Source organism: Hippoglossus hippoglossus, chromosome 13 (genome assembly GCF_009819705.1).
Source record: "Hippoglossus hippoglossus isolate fHipHip1 chromosome 13, fHipHip1.pri, whole genome shotgun sequence".
NCBI lineage: Eukaryota > Metazoa > Chordata > Actinopteri > Pleuronectiformes > Pleuronectidae > Hippoglossus > Hippoglossus hippoglossus.
In genome coordinates this window covers 16,629,622-16,650,947 of record NC_047163.1, presented here as the reverse complement: position 1 = coordinate 16,650,947, position 21,326 = coordinate 16,629,622, and the positions used below count along the sequence as shown (strand labels likewise).

Here is a 21,326-nt window from a genome sequence, read left to right as displayed (position 1 = left end):
ATGGAGGTATGGATGGATGGATGAATGAATGGGAGGAGGGAGGGAGGTAGAGAGGGATGGATGGATGGATGGATGATGAGTGAATTTTCATTTTTCGGTAAACTATCTCTTTAAACACCACTTGAGGTTTTATCAGTCAGAGTAATTGAAAGTAAATCACATGCAAACTGTCAGTCAGTAAAGCTGTGGTTTATTCATATGAACATGTTGAAAACTGGATACATCATTGGTTCTATAACCTGTCTCATTATAATGTATAGAATATGTACTTGTTTGTATATATATATATATATCTGCATTCATGCCATAATTACAAATATGACATGTATTGAACAAAGAAATAGAAATTTGATATAAAACAATTTAACTAAAATTGATAAAAACAGTTTGTCATACAAGTGGTTACCATGGTAATTAGTTGGATTCTACCTCCGTGATGAAAGTCATCATACATATACCTTTATAAGTGCATATATAAATTAAATAATTAGTGAATATATCTGTTGGAGACATTAAATAAAACGTGCAGCATCAGATAAGGCACTTTAATTACATCAGTATAATCTGCTGTACATTACATTACTGAAGACACCAGTACATTACAAAAAACAGGACTGGCCCCAGAGGACAGAGCCATAAAAATGACCATGTAAAATAAATCGTAGCAATGTGATGCAATGAAGAAACAATGTGATAGAACTGTGGTGATATCAGGACCGAGGCTGAACTGCTTGAGATTAATCTGAGGAATGAACGTTTGTGTCAGAATGACTTGAAACACCCCGACAGAGAAGAGTGGAGAAGGAGGGAGGAAAAAAGGAGGAGACTACCATGGTTTATAAATGGAGATTAACACCATGCAAATCACAGATGTACTGTGATTTCCGAAATCTTTCCGCGCATGTGTTACGTTACATGTGTCTCCATGGTAACCGAAGTGGCAGTGTCAAGGATTGAAGTTGCCCAGAGCGTGACCTTGTCTTTTCACAAGCGCACACAGCTGCATCCATCTCCTTTTCTGTCTCTCTCTCTGACTCAATCCATCCAATTCTTAGACCAGCTGCCTCTTTGTCAACCAACACTACACACACACACACACACACACACACACACACACACACACACACACACACACACACACACACACACACACACACACACACTCACTCACTCACACACACACACACTGGGCAACCAGAGAGGAGACAAGTTGGCACCCATACCTTCCTCCTTCCTCACAAAAAGCCAAAGCAGTTCCTCCTCTGCCTCTTGCTCACAGACAAACTCGACTTAGTGTGTAAATGAGATACAAAAGGACATCCAGTTGTCAGGAGCTGTTACTGGGATCTGAAGCAGGACGAGCATGTCCCACCTTTATCCTTCTCTAACTGCGGGGTGATGGTGTCGGGGACTTCTGATTGGAGCAGGTCTTTCTCGCTGGCGATGATGTGTTTCACCAGGCAGTTCGCTGCTTCGTCGATGTTGATGTTTTCCTGGAGAGAGGAGTTGGGAAAAGGAGCGGGTAGAAAAAGACCGAGGGAAGAATTGATTAATGCAAACATTTTTATGGAGACATGTGCGGCAGGAAAAGGCCTTAAGGAGCAGGGAAGTGAATCAAATGGATCATTACGAGGCTGAGTGGATGGATGAAGCACCAGCAAGCAGCAATGATGTGAAGACGAACTGAAAATTGAGTTTTGCACGAGTTTCCTCACAGTAGCTGTCAGCGGTCTCTGCAGACAAATTATAACTTTACTCTAAATTCTGAAGAAAAGGAGAGAACAAAATGTGCTGTGATCAAAACAAAGACGTCGAAACGGAATTAGAGCCTAAATACAAAACAACAACCAAATTCAACCTTCAGTAGATCATGTACAGCATCAAAACCACTTAGATTACATTGTAGTGGTTTTTGCTAACATAAAAAGAATGAACCTGTTGATTCCTCTTTCCGAGCAGGGGAAACTATCAAATAAAGAATGACTTCCACATGTTGTATTTGTACCAGAGCAAAGAGCTACACAAAGGCAAGAGGGAGCTCTGCGAAGAGGCAGAGAAGGCCAGGCCAAAGGTTTGGGGAGCCAGCAGCTACTGTGAAAGGTTAGCAGCGGGGGGTGTCAGGGAGACGTCCATGTTCACTGCTCCGCCACCAGGAGATGTTCCGGGATAAAGGGCGAAGCATCTCTTGACCCGGTGGTCCCTGGCCGTTGACCCGGTGGTCAATACTTTCCAATTATGTGCCTCTAAATATAATATAAATAATTCCAAAGCAAATCAACAAAAGGAAAAGTGCATCTTCTGAGTGGTTGGTTTTGAATAAAAGCTGCGACAACAAACTACATTTACTGATTTGAATAAACAGAACTGAAAACAGAATTATTATGTTGGACTAAGTAAGACAGAAATAAAAGCTTGAAGTGCTGCTCATTCTTTTCTGTTCCTTTCACGCTGCAAATTAGGAACAACTATACATAATGTTTTCGCAGCACTGCACTTAATTTCCCTGTGAATATACATTTTTCCTGATGTTGTTTTTATGATGCCGTTACGAAAAGTTATTCTGAAGAAGCTTTGGCTTAATTGGATACAGACAGGAAGTATGGGGGCAGGCAAGTGAGAGAAGACAAAATACAATGGTCTGGAACAACTGTGTTTGTGTGTGTGTGTGTGTGTGTGTGTGTGTGTGTGTGTGTGTGTGTGTGTGTGTGTGTGTGTGTGTGTGTGTGTGTGTGTGTGTGTGTGTGAAACAAACTGAACTGAAAACTTTATGAAATTATTGCAGCCTATTATTATTATCTTCTCTGGCCATCAACTTCTCTCTCCCTTTCTCTCTCTCTCTCTCTCTCTCTCTCTCTCTCTCTCTCTCTCTCTCTCTCTCTCTCTCTCACATACACACACACACACGCACACACAGTTTTGTAACATGTGAAGTCCACTGCGGGAGCAGTAGAGCTCAAACAGTGCTCAGTGGGATGTGACATGGTGGCGTCTGCAGAGCCCTGAACCTCTCACACATACAAACCATCTGTGTGTGTCGTGATCTGTCATCCTTACCGCACAGATCTGGAGACAAAGATTGTGCTACACCAAAATAAAACAACAACAAATCTGCTCCTCCTCTACAGTCAGCCCGCTTCACTTCTCTGCACACGGAGCACATCTAGATAAAAGTTGGAAATGACTCATCTGGCATTCATGTGGCTTATCGGTACATATGACATTTACGGCATCAAATTGATTCATCATTACAGTTTCAAATAGGCCGAAGCTGTTGGAAGATGGCAGCACACTTCCAAATGGGATGTTTTTATAAAGCAAAGATAAATCTCAGAGCAGACAGCTCTGGACATTCACCCTGAACACCAGGTCACTGGAGCAGCAAGATTTTGTTCACACAGCAGCTCCAGCTGTGTGACATTCTATGATTTGTCCAACGTCAGATGACTGGTTGTGTGTGGGTGTGTGTGTGTGTGTGTGTCTCAATCAATTTACTGGTTTTCTGCCTCAATTTCATCGGATTGAATCATCAATTTATCATGGCATCCCTATCGTTCTTTCACAACAGAAAATTATTTTCATCACCTGATTGTTGGTTTGTATCTTTGGTATTTAGAAGGACATCCCAAACTGTTTATTTTCTGTTTGTCTCAATTCATTAACATTAAGAAAATCACAAAAAATGTGGTGTAAAAGAGCTAAACAAAGTGTATACAAAAATGACATGTTATATACTGCACCATAATTAATAAACTTCATTTATATAGCACTTTAGCACAAGTTTACAGGGGTTCACAAATAGAAATTCAGCGTGTTTCATTTGTAGCTAAATCTGAGTGCCTTTTTGTGCTGTTTATAAATGTATCATAGGTTTGTATACGTGTGTGCTTGTGTGTCTATGTGCACGTCTTAGTCGTTTTTTTCTTTTCTTCTCATCCAACTGTGAGATTCCTGCTCAGCATTAGCTGCTATAATCAGGGCCTGTGCTGGTGTGTCAGTGTGTTAGTGTGTAGGTGGGTGAATCCTCAGCTCATTTCACAGCCACAAGTCACTCACTGCTTTTCTGACTGTCACTGAGTCCTGCATTATACTGCAACTTCAGTTCCTTTAGGCTTTGTGAAAGGTTTATTATTTGTTATTTTAATTTTGTTCAAGGTATTTATCTGCTCTATTTGCTGCTCTACATTTCTTTACTAAATACTTAATACTATTTACTTAGGAATGAGGATGTCTTTAGAAATTGGTTTTCATATTTATCCACATTCAGAGCCACCCATATATATATATATAGATATATATTCTACTTTTCTGGTTAGATTTTTATTTTAAAATGTAAATGTAGATAGTATATAATCATACTTAATCGGTATATCTGTTAATTCATCAGTCACATCAGTTCTTTTATCTAACCTGCACAAAACAAGTTGGTTACTTAAACCTAAATTCCTTTGTATTCATAGCGAATTGATCAGTTGCTCTTGGCTCCAACTCTGTAATTATGGACAGACATTAAAGAGGCAACAATCCTGTCATCTAACTCTAAGCATGACAATGATAAAAGCACATTTCCAAAAGAAAAATGTCAAACTACTCCTTTAGGATCTGTGCCAGTCAATAGAAAACCGTGGACTGATACATTCCCAGCTGCCCCAGTTCAATGACACGGGAGGAATGTCTTCTGTGGAAAATCAGCACAGCTCAATGATTGAGGCTTTATTCATACACTAAGACTAAATGGACTCGTTCCACTCAGCATTTTTAAAGGATTTCTTCACCTCCTGAATGTGCCTCTGTCTGTGGTGGCATCTCCACGGGGCGATCAGGTGCTCCGTCTGACACAGTGGAGCTGGTCAGGAGTCAGCTGCTCCTAAAGGACATTTACACAACGAGGGCACGCCCGCTGACATGGGGGCTTAAACCTCAGAGCTCCTGTTGAAGGCCGGTCATTGTATTCACAGCGACTTCTTGTGTGTGTGTATGTGTGTGTGTGTGTGTGTGTGTGTGTGTGTGTGTGTGTGTGTGTGTGTGTGTGTGTGTGTGTGTGTGTGTGTGTGTGTGTGTGTGTGTGTGTGTGTCCCATCGTTCTCACCTTGGCAGATGTCTCGTACCATCCCACAAAGCCGTTCTCCTGGCAGAACTGCTCCATCTTTATTCCGTTATTCATGAGCACGTCCCGGCCCTGGTCACATTTATTAGCCAAAAGCACAGTGGCTACATTCTTCCCATTGGCAAGTGTCAGTTTGGAATCCAAGTCCTCCTTCCATTTAGCCACGGCCTCGAAGGAGGCGGGCCTGGTGACGTCGAACACAATGAAGGCGCCCATGGCCTCACGGTAGTACACACGAGTCATGTTGCCAAACCTCTCCTGACCTGGAAGACACACACAAACGTACACATGCACACACAAAAATGGTATTAAATGCATAGCTTCATTGATGCATGTTCCATTTAGTTCCGTGCACATAGATCACCTGCATGATGCCACTCAGGAAGATAAAAGAAATGCAGTGTCATTTCAGCAATCAGACACAAACTCTTACACAAGTCATTCAATTGACTTAGTTTATCACACTCCTGTCTGATATGTGCCATCGTGGACACATTATTTACATATCTCACCTCCTCTATAACCTCCACACTCTCATTCATGTTTTTACAGTTAAAAGAACTGTAGTAAGACACAAGATGCAGAGGGAGATAGAGGCAGGATTTGATGAGGTGAGAGGTATCTGTAGTGTGTGTGTGTGTGTGTGTGTGTGTGTGTGTGTGTGTGTGCGTGCGTGCGTGCGTGCGTGCGTGCGTGCGTGTGTGTGTGCGTGCGTGTGTGTGCGTGTCTGTGAAGTTCTTCTCTGTAAAAATTCCTCAGGGTAAAATTAATTCGATAAGCTCTGTTGGAATGTTGTATCCACACGGATTTTACCATCATAACTCCACCATCAGTAGCAGCTGCATAGTTGCAGAATAAAAAGACATTTTCTAAGGCGTTCCTCCCAAATGCAGTTTGCATCGTACTAAATGGAGTTTATATAAATCTACATGTAACTGTGCTCATTTTCTGTTCACCTGCTCTTCAGCACATATGGACGAGAGCACAGGGTCGGCTGCTGAACACCTGGGAGGATGTGTGTCTTGTTCAAGGACTTACAGCATCATGGGCAGAACCTGTATTATATTACAACACATATCACTATAGTATCATCATACACCAAGTGAAAAAACTCTCCCTGCCTTTCTGTATAAGTTATTTTGTTGATAAGTTCATTTTCACATGCATTATTCGAGGATGTTTTACGGCCTGTGTTTAAAATATTTTTCTATATCATTACAAATATACCATGAGGAAGCCACATAGGCAGTGGTTGGTACTGTCGCCTCACAGCAGGTTTCCATGTTCTCTCCATGTCTGGTGGGTTTTCTCTGGGTGCTCCGGCTTCCTCCAGCAGGCCAAAGACATGCAGATTGGAGTTGGGTTAATTGACCTTAGGTGTGAATGTGAGAGTGAATATTTGTTGGTCTGTGTATGTTGGATATGCTGGTGACCCGACCAGGGTGTACCCCACCTCTCGCCCAATGTCAGCTGGGATTGGATCCCAGCCCCCCACCTGCAACCCTTACAGTATATATATATATATATATATATATATATATATATATATATATATATAATGAAATAAGCAATAATATAAGTTAAAGTTCAGAAAAAGAAAAAGAAACCCATAGGTGTTACTAGTTATGTGTTTGGCTAATAGAAAAACTCAACTAAACCCCACAACTCTTACTAGAATTTGATTCCACGTTGCTTACTGCAGACTGGTGCACACAAATATGTGATATCATCCATTCAAACTGAGCATTGCCCACTTTAAACCACTGAGAAAACGTTTAACTTTGGAAGAAAACTCAGTTGAGATAAAGTAGCATGAATGCCCCAAACATCTGCAGTTCATCTTGATATTGTGTCTGAATGTTCTGAAGCCACATGAGTCCCACAGCTCAACGTGCACAGCACATCTATGGGATTTCAAAAGTAATGATAGCAGTATAACTCAGTCATGTCTCCGTGTACAGGCCACTGTGTCGCTGCAGGCCACAGAAAAATGGCCAACAAAAATAAAATGGTTGAAGTTGTTATTTGTCTTGGGAAATGCTTCAAAGCAGTCAGTGATTTATTACATCTGTGACATGAGAAAACTTCAGTCCATCCTCAAATCCTCAAACAAGCTCACAGCAGCGCTGGGTGAAGAACAGTCAGTCTTTGGTTGGGTCTCATAGATTCAAATGTATTCATTTTAAAAGGGACATATTTTTTATGAGACAAAACTTTCACAGGCTCTTTCTTTATGATTCTGTAGTGGGTAGAGTTAATCCTAAATAATTCAGAACTACAATTGACGTTTTCAGCCCCATAGGACTTCTCTAACTTCAGGGCCCACGCAGGGAGCACGTATTGTACAGGACCTGCAGAAGTTTTCTCTGAGGGAGACACTCATCCTCACATCACAATAGAAGCTTTCTGTACACAAGAGCTTGGGACTCAAATCTCCCTCACATGAGTTTGAGACACATGACTGCTTGCGCTCGCTGGTGAGGGAGCACAGGAGGGGAGAGAGCAGCGGGTCAGAGAATTCTTCTAACCCTCAGCCGACACTCATGTGAGACGAAAGCGCTGCAGCCTTTAGCTTTTTTTATCGTACCCAACAGCATCACAGTCGAATGTCTGTGTAAACCCGTGACGTCTGCGCTCGCCCTGCCCCAATCAAAGAATTCTACTCATGAGGAAGGAACATGACAATTTCTCTAATTTCTATCTACTGATCAAACAAGGAAATAGAATAACATTTCAAAACAGCTCAGGGTATCGCACAGATCCTACAGACAGAGAAGGACATGCTGCTCAGTGTGAAAGGATGGAGAGGTAATTAGTGGTACCAAAAGGTTCAAGACTGAATTACCGTTTTTATTATACTTAGTGTATTATTATACATAGTGTATAATTGTATGTATGGATACATAATTGGATGGGTGTGTGCTCGAATTACTCGGTGGTGTAAATTTATGTAAAGTGAGATTTGTGTGTTGCCATCTGGCACAATTTAGATATTTTAATTTATGTTACGTCATTTTAGTGACAGTGGTTTACACTAAAAATAATAATGATTTGGCAGGCTGTTGCCATGGCTACTCTCGTATGTCATGTGGTATCATAGTGATCTATCATGAGGTCATGCAGCTCTCAAAATAGGAAATAAGGCTAATTACATGACTAAATGATGATATTGATTTAATAGTTAATACATAAATTAATTAGATTTTATATCCACAGATGTCTGTAAATACAGTTTGTAAATAAAAGTTAGGTATAGGTTGTATATATTTTCAACAAAATATAGAATATATAATAATTCAGTATTATAGAGTATGTGATCGTGATTCTGGTTTCCTTGGGAATGTAATTTGAAAGGAAGCGTGTAATTGTAGAAATGTGTGCCCAAAGGATGTGGGTTGAGTAACGGGTCAGCTGGTACAGATGAGAAACACCAACCTTGGATAGCCCGTAACATCATGGTTGTATGGAAATGGAGAAATTACATATTTATATTTTCTTTGGGATCACTCTTCTTTATAATTCTAACCTCAAACACTAAGACTTCAGAAAGTATGAGTTTAGTGTGAGTTTTTATTCTCAGGCCTCACACTCACACACACAGACACACAGACACACACACACACACACACACACACACACACACTCTCTCTCTGAGATGAAATAATTTATTACCTTCCCTGGAAGAATAAAGAAAGAATATGGTTTTCATTTGAGCGGTGGAGCTATGATAAATATTTTAGTTTTTATTGGGAAAGCTTTGACTCAAACTTTGAGTGAAATGCAAAAGTGGATTTCATTGTAGTAGTTTTCACTGTGATTGTGAAGCACAATCATTCAGTAGTGATCGAAATCCAAACGTGATTTCCACCGTGACCGTTATCTAATATATCTCATTTGAAAATGTAGCCTTCAGTTAATTTGAACTTAATAGGGAATTTTCAACAAAGTCCCTTGATTCAATTTACTACCAAAGGGATGTCCAATTTCATTTAAAGTTTTTTTACTTGTCCCATAAAGTAATCCATCCTTTTTGACCAGTATGTTCTATAACAATAGAATAGAAATGCTACAAATGTTTTATACATAGGGTATTTGTTCTTTTACTGTTCTCCAAGGCTGAGTCTGGCTTCAAAAACGTGCGTAAAGTTTGAGTCACACAATAGTAAATCACACAAACTAACTTCGTGTTGAGAATTTTAAATTTCTCATCATATTTCCTCAACTTCTACATGTGTGTTTTCCCTCTTGTGCGTCTGCTTTTTCCACGTGAGCCGTGCGTAAAAGTCGGGACCGTACCTGCGATGTCCCACAGCTGAAGGCGCACCGTCTCCTGGTCCCAGTTGAGGACTTTGAGGGCGAAGTCCACGCCGATGGTGGCTCGGTAGTTGGGGCTGAAGTTGTGGTGGACATACCGCTTGATGATGCTGGTCTTGCCGACCCCGAGGTCCCCTATCACAAGAATCTTATAGAGGTGCTCCTTGTGGTGGTTGTTCTGCATGGCGACCGAGGAGGGCGAGAGCTGAGCATGAATCCACCGGAGAGGAGGATGAAAGGGGGGAGAAAGCACAGGGCAGCGCAGAGGGAAGTGGAGTGTGAGTGGGTGGTGAGGAGGGGAGGCGAGGTACGCCCTGGTCCACACAGGGAAGTGGAACACAGACGTCTCTGGACCTTGTGACTCACTCAGGGGAGCTGCCCGAGTCCGTGCGTAAAAGTCTGGAATTAAGAATAAGATTTGTCAGCACAGTGTTCGCATTTTCACAGGTTTGATGCTGTAGCTGGATGAGGAAGACATTTTATGAAATGTTTGGTTACATCACTAAAAACGAGTTTGTGAGATCACGTTGTTTTGTGTAAAAATAGAGAATTTGTACATTTGCTGTCAGACAAATAAGAGTAAAATGCTGAATATTTTACAGTAGCATTACATGAAAATACTCAAGTATTTATAATTCAATCACAAGTCCACCTAATAGCATATCTTAAATAATGTACTTACCATTGATCAATTTAAATATGAAACTGTTGCATTGACTCACATTAAAAAGAGCCATTGCGATACACTTTCTGGACACCCTTCATTCGCCACATTTTTTATTGTTTCTCTCCCCTTTGCATTTTTTTAATCATTTCATGGTGCATTTTGGTTTTTATTATAGCAAGTTTGTGTAAGTATTTGCCATTGAGTAAAAACCAATTGCCCGATACACAAAATGACATTGAATAAAATCCAAAAACCAAACATTCACGAAATGCTTTTATTCCATCAGTGCAAATCTCACGATACAATGTAAAACACATGCTTTCAATAAAACAAGGGTAAAAGAAAGGCAGAATCGAAGGCACTACAGCCAGTTGAATCCCTTTATCATGAAATGCCTTTTAGATGTTCCACAAGGGTTGAAGATATTACAGTTCTCCCCTGAGCTTCCCTGAGACTAACAAACAAGGTCCTGCACGTGACAGACAAACACAAATATCGACCTCTCATTTGGGAATTCCCTTTGAATTTTAAAGTGATATGTTCTATCCTTTTATGATTCGTCACAGTATGTACCAATCCATTGATTACATTGATTCCAAGTTTGTGTCGGCAGTTACAGCTTGAATTAAATCATCGATTGGCAGCGATTGAGCGATTGTGCAAAAGTGAAAACAAAAACAAACAGAAGCGTTGGTGTCCCTAATACCAACTCTAACCAAATATAGCTTTCACAGCATAATACAGAACTTTGTCTTGTCTTTTGTTTTTTACATGTTATTCCCAGAAACCCTAGCTTCCCAGAAAAAGCAGAGCTGCTCTGCAAGTAAAGCCCGGGTTTATAAAAAACAGAAACTATATTTCAGGCTCCGATCAGTCAAGATAGAACCTCCAATTAAATCATTTGGATCCACTAATGTCAACATTTAAATATGCGACACTTGACTAAAGAATAATAAGGCTTAAAAGTCTTTAAACAATCATATTAAAATTTTGGTTTTGCGATGATTATTTCACTTTGATATTTCATCGTCATGATGACTTTTGGCATTAAATCTAAAATCCACGTATTTTCATTTAAAAGGTTTAGCAGTTTTATGCACTGTAGCCCTTGACATCTGCGTGTTGGATTAGGGAAATGTGACATTTTGCTGTATGATGTCATCTAATTTGAAAAGTAACAGATTTTGCATAACATTTTCAGCCCCTGGAGAACACGTTAAAAACAGATCAAGAAAGTTGTGCTACTGAGAGCCCTCTTCAGGACCCACACTCCTCCCGTCCTGACTTTACTGCGTCTACAGTTTGGGGATTGGTTTGGCTGCCACTGCGATGCTCTCGATGGCGCACTCGTTACTTCCGCGGCGGATTCGGAAGTAGCCGTCCTCGCCCCAGCCAGTGCCCCAGCTGTTCTTCACAATCCAGAACTTCTGCCCGGTCTTGTGGCAGCGGCCGAATCCCACCAACAGCACAGCGTGGTTGGTCAGCTCGAAGGGATTGAAGCGGTCTGAGAGGCCTGTGTGGTGGTAGATGCCCTCCTTGTAGTTCATGAAGTCAGAGTAGACCTGAGAAAGAAACCACAATTTACTTTTTTATTCATTTAGTTGTTTTAGTTTGCATTAAGGTCGGTGGAGATGTAAAGGATTATGTACATAAGATATTTCATAAACAACTACAATTACTACCTCATGGTTGAATGCCTCTACCAATCAGTCAAGTGCCAGATCAAATTACAATGGCACTAAGTAGAGCACAACGTCTCTGCCAAGGCCCAACAGTCCTCCTAAATTCAATCAAACTGTACACACGCATAGAGAGCAGTCCTCTAAATATGCCAGATGTTATTCCCTGGCAAATCACTGTTGAAAAATGTGCGGTCTGTGCAGTAGTTTTTGGGTCATCTTGTTCACAAACAACCACCAACCAACCAATAAATGGACAGGGGTGAAAACATGACCTCCTTGGTGGAGGAATTGATCCTACTCTCCCCACCTGCACATGAGCTTAATGCTAAGTACAAGGCCATTAAAGTGTTCTCCAAGAACATTGTGATGTCAAAGTGAAGATGACTTTTGACTGTTTGGGTATAAAATCTCCTCACCTCATTTTATCCTATTAGATATTTGTGTTAAATTGCATCATAATTAGCTTATAAACTCTTGATTTATGGCCAAAAACCTTTAGTGATGTCACAACGACCTTCACCTTTGACCACCAAAATCTAATCAGTTCATTTTTGAGGTGATGTGAACATTTGTGCCAAATTTGAAGACATTTCCTCGATGCATCTCTGAAATATCACATTTATGAGAATAGAACACTGACAGATGGCATGTGCATATGAGCAGGTGTTTCACCTCAAAGGCCACGGCCATGGGTCCATTCTTGACCAGGTCCAACATCATGGCCATCTCACTGCAGCCGCCATAAAACCCACCAACGTAGTAGTACTCTGCCGCGTAAGCATGGACGCAGTTTTTAGGAACGTCACACGGACTGTCCTTTGCAACGTACGGAAAGCAGGACTCGTCCACCAGGCCGAAATCCTGCGCATACTTCCCGATCAGGTATGGGAACCCACCGTCACACCCTAAAAAAGAGGAGATCAACGTTAGATGTGGTTTGTAATATTTTCAGAGGTTGTCATGACGTTCTCACAGGGTGAAATCTCTTAATAATATTAATCATAATAATAACAGCTTGAATTTATAAAGCGCCTTTCAAGAGATCCAAGGACGCTTTACATGTGTCAGTGGGGACAAAAGAGAAAGGAAAAGAAAGTATGAGGCCCAAGATGGAAAAAGTAAAAGGAGGCTTCAAGGCTCTTACCAATAATGGAGTGAAAATGCTCTAAATCAGGGCAGTTGAGAAACACCTCAATCTGACAAGTCTCACATAACCAGATTCTACAGTGTTGTGTCAGCACTGTGGAGTATGGTTACAATTCTGCTATCAAGAAAAAAAAGGCTGGCTTGTTTGCATTTCTTTAACCAGTTTCAGTCGTCTTGGGCTGCGCTTAACACAGAACGCAAAATGACCTGCAAAATGTGGGTGGGGGCACAAATTGTTAAGTTGGAACATTTGCACATGGGAGACCATAAATGTCACAATTGGAAAAGTGAACCTTTATCAATGAATTGCTCCCCCTCCATAGACATATTTAAGGTTAAACAAAAGACCCACATGGTTGCTCAGGCTGTTGGCTGTACGTAGTTGCTTTTCAATTTCATGATACAAATACTTGTTAGCTTGCTAGCTGGGAGTTTGTCAGCATACCCACAGTCGGTGAGTCAGACATGAAACACTTGACTTTCTAAGATGACCCTTTATGATTAGGGAGGAAGGCAGTTCAGCGGATTCTACATACGTCACAGCCTCATTTAAACTGTATAACTGCTGCTCAGTTCATATCATATAATGAGCATTTGGCATCCGAGTAGGGAACAGCGGGTGGTTTTTGTACAGTTTCTGGAGCAGCCTGCAGGGTGTGGGCCACACAGGTTTTTTTTTTGTTTTGTTTTAAAAAGGGGGGATTGTGTGCCCAAGAAACAAATGACAGACAGACACATTGAAATCAATTGCACCCGAGTTAAACACAGTATATTCCAAGTGATAGTTGGTAACATGTACAGCCTATTTGACATTTAAATCAAATTGTATAGTAGCACATCAATAAAACAACCTTGTGAAGATTGTACTCGTTTTATTACAAACAAGATTGATTGTCTTGTTTGACTGTGCTGCTGCTGCTGCATTGGACTGCATTATATAGGTAAAGGTTTGCTCTTTTCTTTACCAGCTCCTGTTGAGTTAATTGCCTGTATTAGAAGCAACATGTATTGTAGCAGTGCTGTATGGGACAAAGTAATGCACATGTCATATGTTCTTGTTAGCTTACCCACTTCCTGTTTCTAAATGAAACTGTTTTTCCTTACAGCTTTTTAACAACATTTTATTGTGTAGGTCACTTTAGCAGAGATGTTGTTTTCCGGATTATGAAAATAGTGACAGGCTGGAAGTGGAATGGGAGAAAAATGCCATCTGACCCAGGCGCCCACTGGTAGACTCATACCCACAGTCTACATCCGGTGAGTCAGACATGAAACACTTGACTTTCTAAAGTCATCATTAGAGGGGAAGGTAGTTATGAGTTTTCTTCATACATCATTTTCTCATTTAATTTCTCTAACTGCTGCCAAGTTCATATCTGCAGCATTTGGCATTAGATGATTCAAATGAAGTGATATGAGTGTCATTTACCTTGAGAATATTTAGAGCAGGAGACCACTTGCTGCGGACTGAGGATGGTGGTCTCACTGTTGTTGGTTTGGATTCGGATGCGAGCCTCTAACATCCCCATGGCGGCGAAGGAGTAGCAGCTGCCACATGATGCTGCAACAAAACAGAGAGATTTACACTGAAGTCAAAAATCACAACTGTGCAACACAACAGCGCTGGAATAAACCCAACTAATGCTGGGTTTGGATTTTATCGACTAGAAGTCAAATCTCTGAGGCTGTAACTCGTGGTGTTGTACTAGATTGCATTACATTATGAAGTGTTTCAAATATGCTGTTGGGATTTGCAGCGTGGTTCAGTTTTTATCTGGGTCCCTGACCTTATTAAGAGTAATAAGGTGTAACAACAATTCTTATAAGGGAAAGATCTGTGCTAGTAGGACAAATAAAAAAAAACTAAAACCCAAACCCAATCGTCATGTCTTTGGACGGTGGGAGGAAGCAGGAGTAGCCAGAAACCCACACAAACACTGGGAAAACATGCAAACTCCACACAGAAAGATTTATGATAGAGCATTTATTTTGAAAATAACAGACATCTACACCTGCATCTTCCCTTTAAATTCAGCACGGGAAAGACCCATTTATCCTCAATCTGACCAATGTTTGTGAAGTGAAATGGAACCAAAGAAATTCACCTGATTCTAAGGAGTGCAGAAAATAACGGTACAGTGGCTTAGAGGGCTTCTATTGAAACACTTCAGCTCTCTCCAGATCCTTAAACCCGGCTCTACAGAGGCCCTCTCAGACACTCACACTGCTCAGCACACATAATCTCTCCGCTCACACACTAGGCTGTGCAGAAACACAGGAGAGCAGAAAGCAGAGCAAGGCCTGCCCGGAGGGAAGCCAAGTAGCTGGCGAGCTGCTGTTCAGTCTCTGCCTTTACAGACAAATGTGAGAGTAGAAAGGTTTGGCTTTCTCTGATTCTACAAGTCTTCTCATTCTTACTGTTTCTGAATCTTTCAATTTATAATCCTTTCATCATGTGTCCAGACGTAAAATACAGTTTCAAGATTTCGGTTGGACAGCATTTGAACATTACCTTGGTTTCGCACGGGGCTGACGAAGTTTACACCGCCAACGTTTCTCCAATCAAAGTGCTCAGGAAGACCTGCAGCCATCTTGGCAACACCAGCTCTCACAGGCATGGGGTGAACACGCCTAGTGATAAAAGTGATTATAAAAAGAATCGCATTTGAGCACGAGGATATTTTACGTCAGACATTTTGCGAAAGATAGTTTTACAGAAAACCTTATAAAATCAAATTCTCTAGTTGCACCATTAGTAACATGAATCCATTAGCACTGGTGTTATGTGAGGATTTTAACTCGTGAGCTTTATCTTGATCTTTCTCAAAGTATTGGTTTTTTTTTGCACAGAATGAGCAGTGGTGCAAAAAATTGCAACTGAACCAACACACATTCTATTATAAGATATGAGGGGGCATATTATAGTTTTTTATTAGTATTAAAAAAAAGGCACAGAAAAACAGTTTCTCAAACCTCCAAACCAAATCACCAGGAAGGAGCCCCGCATGATTCTTGGAGATAATTGTAATTTTTAGAAGCACAAATGACTCATTTATGTACATTCGTATAGTTAATCCTTCATGACACATGAGAGGCTTCAGGGCAAGTAAATACTCACATGGGGACACGGGAGGCGGGTCCCCCAGCTCTGCGGTGCAGTTCCTGAAGAGTGAACGTCTCGTGCTCCGAGTAGGCCACAGCCTTCCAAGAACTCTGAACTGAATTGATGGAATCAATGAAGTCCATGTTGTTTTTGTACAGTTTCTGGAGCAGCCTGCAGGGTGTATGTCACACGTGAGGGGGATTGTGTACCCAACAACAAACAAATAAAAAAGACACATTGCAAGACACATTACTGTTGAGTTTGACACAGTATATTCCAGATGTTGGTTGTTTAACATGTACAGCCTTGACAAAATACACATACCGGTCATTTTAATAACACTATACAGTTGCTACACAATGAAAAAAAACCTTGTTTGTTTTTATTGATGGTACATTTGTGGCCTTGTGTTACTGTGCTGCTGTTATGTTGGACTGCATTATATAGTTGGAGGTTTTCATTTCCAACTCCTGTTTAAAAGGTCCAGTGTGTACGATTTAGGTGAAAGGGATTTATTGGCAGAAAATGAATATAAAATAATCATAGTGATGTTTTCAATAGTGTGCAATCATCTAAATTGTACGAATTGTTGTTTTCTTCACCCTAGAATGAGCTCCATCAGGAGAGGGTCCTCTCTACGGAGGCCGCCATGTTTTTATAGTAGCCCAGACTGGACAAACTGAACATCTTTTGAGTATTTATGACAACTGAAGGCTACCACAGGTTCTCTGTCGTGTTCGAAGGAGAGGGTGAGCTGAGGGGTAATCAGCTGCAACATGAAACTTCACCACTAGACGTCATGAAATTCTACACACTGAACCTTTAAGCTTGGGTTGGTAATACTGGAAAAGATAGTGAGAGCAACCAAGCCCCTCCCATCGACCGTCATCAAAGCTATGCCCCAAAAACCACATGAATGCGCACCTCCTGACAACTGGTAGAAGCCGACCTTTCTGTGACTCCCTTGCTTACTTCTGGCTACACTGTCTGCTTCAGCAGTGCATGTCTCCCTGGTTGAATACTCTGGTCATGCGCAGTGAGAGCATGGGCAGGCTGCACACAGGCAGGCAGGTCACGTTCGCCAGTGAATGAGATAAAAAGTGTTTCAGAAACAACTTACCAACCCTACCTTAAAGTTTACTGCCAGTACTACAAGTAAAATGTATTGCAGTAGTACTGTATGCGACAGTGTAATGCAAACGTCATATGTTGTTGTTAGTGTTTCCCACCAAGTGAAACTGGCTTCCCTTTCTGCTGAACCAACATTTCATTCAAATATTAATATGCATCCTTATTAATATCTGCACCACTGTTACACAGTGTAAATGGTTTAGTCTTTAAATAAGATTGACTCAGGTCCTCTGTGCATTACAACTTCTGTGTGTCGACTTGGATAATAAAGCTTTGCAAAGACATTTTCCATTTGTTCAAACTGATGTCATGAACAGCTTTATAAGGCAGTTTCAGGCTGTTGCCAAGTGCTGTAGATTGTTCCAGTAAAAACTATATCTAACTCAAAGTTCATAGGAAAGCTACTATAGTACAACTGCCAACACAATACATGTCCTTTTCATCCAGACTAAAAGACTAAACAGACCCCAAATCACCACAGTGCAGCCAAGAGACGACAAGCAACTGCAGCCTGGACAGGAGCGTTGCCATTTTAAATCCACTTATTTTAATACCAGAGTAAATCACTTCCACAGGTGCAAAAATATCACAAAGATTCATACTAGAAGAACATGTTCCCTTCGGGTTTAATACATTGAAGTATAAATGTTTCAGTGGTACTTGTGAGCTCATCATATGTGAGTAAAACACAGCATGATGCGGTCTGAAGTGTGAGGATGTGGAGACGTTCTGACTGTTCCTGGCTTGATGACTAATTTCCATGCAAACTATTGCTTGCAACTATTGAGTCTTTTTCCAGCAGGGCACAGAACAGGAAAATGCACTTAATGTTTATGAGGAGCATCTTAAGCCTGTGTACAAGAAACAAGGACATTTCACTAACAATTTTTTGCTCCCAACAATGTCTAATTTAACCCCAAAACAAATTTTGGGGTTAAATTTCTCTACTTTACATTTTAGTGATGTACCAAGCTATAATATACATACCTGCTGCTGACAAGTGGTTTATAATCTACACGGTGTGGCACTGGTTTCACCTTCTTTCCTACAAAACAAGCCCAGTTGTTTCCCAGGACATCATGGACCCACCCTGGCAGGGTCTGGTCACAGTAGCTGGTGACTGTAGAGCCCTCCTCAGAGTACTGAAAGTGTATGGACAGAAACAGATTAGATGGTCCAATATGCAAGTCAAAGCCACAATACGCAAATACAGAAATAAGAATTGTTATTGATAGGTGCTGAATAAACAATTAATTGCAGAATGTTTGGAAAAAGGAGAACATATCTACACTTAGAAGCTCCTGTGAAAATATGTATTTGCCGTAGTGAAGGCTCTTCCTCAGACTGACCAACATACAACTCAGGCATGTCATTTCAAATCAAATCTTTAGCCTTTAAGAAAAAAACCTTTACAAGAATAAACATCACATTTCTACATATAAGAAGATATTTCCAGGACATTATCCGGAAAAATATTTGATTTATAAGTTTTGCTTAAGTTTCTGCACAAAGCAAACAAACCGTGCTGATTTCTTCATATTTCTCGACTAGGCTAAATAAAGTCCAGTGAATGGGGAAGTTGAACTAGACGAGGATAAACCACGAACACAGGTTTGAAGACAGATGAGCGATGACACTTCCCTTAAGTCAGTGTCATGTGAGTGAGGAGAAGTGACACGAGTGGAAGATAAAATATGATTTTAGTGCATATTCACATTCAATTTCTCTTAGAGTTCTCTTAGTACTCTTGGAGATGCAGTCACATCGTGAGAGGAGAGAAAAGTGAGTGTTAGTGAAACTAAAACCTTAAATGTCACGACACAGCACAACTTCCTTTATTTCCAATCAGTTGAACTTTGACTACATTAAGTGATCGATTGGGCTACAACTCAAGGAGGATGAGCGGTGATCCTTATGTAGGTCACTAATGTGACCTACATAAGGATTTTAAGTCATGTGCAGCGAGCGTTTTCAGTAAGCAGCAGCAGCCAAGAGATAACAAACAAAAAAGAAAAGATATCTCATATTGATGAATTGAGTCGACTCATCATTTACCTTAAAGAAGGCGAACCATTTGTAGCCATTGATGACCACTTCAAATCCCTGGTTGTAGATGAGGGTGAAGAAGCCGGTGTTCCCAAGTTCGTCCGTGGCCACAGACAGTTTCTCCAGGGTCACGGTCACGGAGCTCTCCCCTGTGGCTGAGGAGGAACACCAGAGAATACAAGTGAGTACATACATACACATAAAGCTGTTACAAAGTGTAAGACAAAAACACTTGTAGTGCAGTCTGTAACCAGAGTATAGTGTAGTCTGAAACCAGAGTATAGTGTAGTCTATAGTGCAGTCTGAAACCAGAGTATAGTGTAGTCTATAGTGCAGTCTGTAACCAGATTGTAGTGTAGTCTGAAACCAGAGTATAGTTCAGTCTGTAACCAGAGTATAGTGCAGTCTGTAGCCAGAGTATAGTGCAGTCTGAAACCAGAGTATAGTGTAGTCTATAGTGCAGTCTGTAACCAGATTGTAGTGTAGTCTGAAACCAGAGTATAGTTCAGTCTGTAACCAGAGTATAGTGCAGTCTGTAGCCAGAGTATAGTGTAGTCTATAGTGCAGTCTGTAACCAGATTGTAGTGTAGTCTGTAGCCAGAGTATAGTGCAGTCTGAAACCAGAGTATAGTGTAGTCTGAAACCAGAGTATAGTTCAGTCTGTAACCAGAGTACAGTTCAGTCTGTAGCCAGAGTATAGTGCAGTCTGTCCCCACAGGCATGAGAACAACCTGGCTGTGTTTACCCTGAGCGGAGCAGTTGACGGTGTTGTCGTGTCCTCCTCTGGACACCTGGAACACCCAGGTCCCCAGCAGCTCCTCGTAGGTGCAGTTGGCAGGTGTGTCTCCCCTGGAGCCTTCAGCCCAGAGCAGACACACACACACGAGCACGGCGCACAGCCTCATCGTCTCACACACAGCTAGCTTACCTGCTAGCACACACACACACGAAGCTAAAGAGCTGCGCAACTAAACCTGCGTCTCCAAATAAAAACTTTAAAGTAAAATGTCTCTGACTCGCCTGTGGAACTGTGCCTGTCCCTTGCTTAACTTTGAACAAAGAGCCGCACTTCAAGATGAGTCCCTCAACACAAAGAGTACCACGCGCATGCGCTCAGTTAGCTAACATTTTCGCTGGCTAGCTAAAGTCCACGCAACATAAAGCAACACTCTGGAAGTTTATTATTATATGTTGTTCTCATGTACATATATCTTATATATAATCTCATGTAGTATTCACTCTCCTCTCGCTATGAGCAGCTTATAAACAGTCTGCTCCGATGAGCTATCCCGAGCGGTCACGGACGCACAGGACACTGAACCATCTTGTTCTCACCGTCTCTCTGCTTTTTGGTTTCGTTTCCCTTCGTGTCATGTGACCGTGTCAGCTGAGAGTGGGAAGTTACGCATGCGCAGTAGATGAAGGGAAAGATATGGAGCAGATTATTGAGACATTAGAGGAAAATACTTTTATTTCAAACTATTACTTGTCTGTGATAAATAAAAAAAAGTGTCCTGTATTTATTTACGGCAACATTATTGTCACTTCATTGATATTTTTCAATATTTTCAAAAAATGGTAAAAATAGAGAAATAAATTATTAGATACAAATATTGTAAGTATATTTAGCATACGTATCTATTTTAGTTATTGAAACTGATATTTTCAAAATATGTTGCTGTGTCTTTTTTAACCTGTTTTGTTTTACTTAGTTTTGGTCATATAACCTACTATCCCTTACTCATAATCATAATAATTCCCCCACCCCCCACTACCACCATCAACAGATCTCTAGCCCCTTCATCTCAATAAGCAAAGACTGCAATGATTACATTACTTCCCAAAAAGTTAAAAGTATTTTTTTGCTCTCTCAATCCATTTTTCTGGTTTGCACTACTCTCATCCTATCCATCATGTGCCTTATGACTGCATACTATGTCGTACTGTGTACTATGTTTTGAGTACTTAATATGTTGCATAGTTATATGATTGTTTTTGCGTACTTATATGTTCTGTCTACTTATAGCTTTACACCGGGGATCAGAGAGAAACAGCATTTTATACTCATATGGCATAACTGACAATAAAGTTGACTTTGACTTTTGACTAATGATGACTTTAGTTGTGCCAGTT

General features: G+C 40.9%; 2 protein-coding genes and 1 long non-coding RNA gene across 4 annotated transcripts in view; 1 reads left to right on the top strand and 2 right to left on the bottom strand.

The window, feature by feature from the left end:
* The window catches only part of LOC117773210, a 237,303-nt gene that overhangs the window by 146,315 nt on the left and 69,662 nt on the right, over window positions 1-21,326 (top strand). The gene's annotated exons all lie outside the window — the stretch shown is intronic.
* On the bottom strand, window positions 1,172-9,602 carry rab38a (RAB38a, member RAS oncogene family). Its single transcript, XM_034604928.1, has 3 exons — window positions 9,401-9,602; window positions 5,087-5,367; window positions 1,172-1,493 (listed from the first exon to the last, which is right to left on the bottom strand). Exons 1-3 carry the CDS (start codon window positions 9,600-9,602, stop codon window positions 1,338-1,340), a joined length of 639 nt encoding a protein of 212 aa, XP_034460819.1. The 3' UTR covers window positions 1,172-1,337.
* Window positions 10,344-20,260, bottom strand: ctsc (cathepsin C). 2 transcript variants are annotated; one of them, XM_034604925.1, is made up of 9 exons: window positions 19,939-20,260; window positions 19,203-19,348; window positions 18,135-18,289; window positions 16,032-16,187; window positions 15,426-15,544; window positions 14,343-14,474; window positions 12,440-12,672; window positions 11,277-11,647; window positions 10,344-11,148 (listed from the first exon to the last, which is right to left on the bottom strand). In XM_034604925.1, exons 1-8 carry the CDS (start codon window positions 20,096-20,098, stop codon window positions 11,381-11,383), a joined length of 1,368 nt encoding a protein of 455 aa, XP_034460816.1. In that variant the 5' UTR covers window positions 20,099-20,260; the 3' UTR covers window positions 10,344-11,148; window positions 11,277-11,380. The 2 variants fall into 2 exon arrangements, with proteins under 2 accessions (XP_034460816.1, XP_034460815.1); XM_034604924.1 differs by having other exon boundaries at window positions 10,344-11,246; window positions 11,305-11,647; window positions 19,939-20,098.

What these genes read in the sequence shown, in the direction of transcription:
- rab38a (XM_034604928.1), bottom strand. Translation starts at nt 9,602, where the DNA reads ATGCAGAACAACCACCACAAGGAGCACCTCTATAAGATTCTTGTGATA. An exon ending in TCAGCTGTGGGACATCGCAG is followed by an intron (nt 5,368 to 9,400) that starts GTACGGTCCCGA and finishes TGTGTCTTCCAG; the next exon opens with GTCAGGAGAGGTTTGGCAAC. An exon ending in GGTACGAGACATCTGCCAAG is followed by an intron (nt 1,494 to 5,086) that starts GTGAGAACGATG and finishes TCCTCTCTCCAG; the next exon opens with GAAAACATCAACATCGACGA.
- ctsc (XM_034604925.1), bottom strand. Translation starts at nt 20,098, where the DNA reads ATGAGGCTGTGCGCCGTGCTCGTGTGTGTGTGTCTGCTCTGGGCTGAA. An exon ending in AAACCACTTGTCAGCAGCAG is followed by an intron (nt 16,188 to 18,134) that starts GTATGTATATTA and finishes TACACCCTGCAG; the next exon opens with GCTGCTCCAGAAACTGTACA. An exon ending in CCCGCCTCCCGTGTCCCCAT is followed by an intron (nt 15,545 to 16,031) that starts GTGAGTATTTAC and finishes TTTTATCACTAG; the next exon opens with GCGTGTTCACCCCATGCCTG.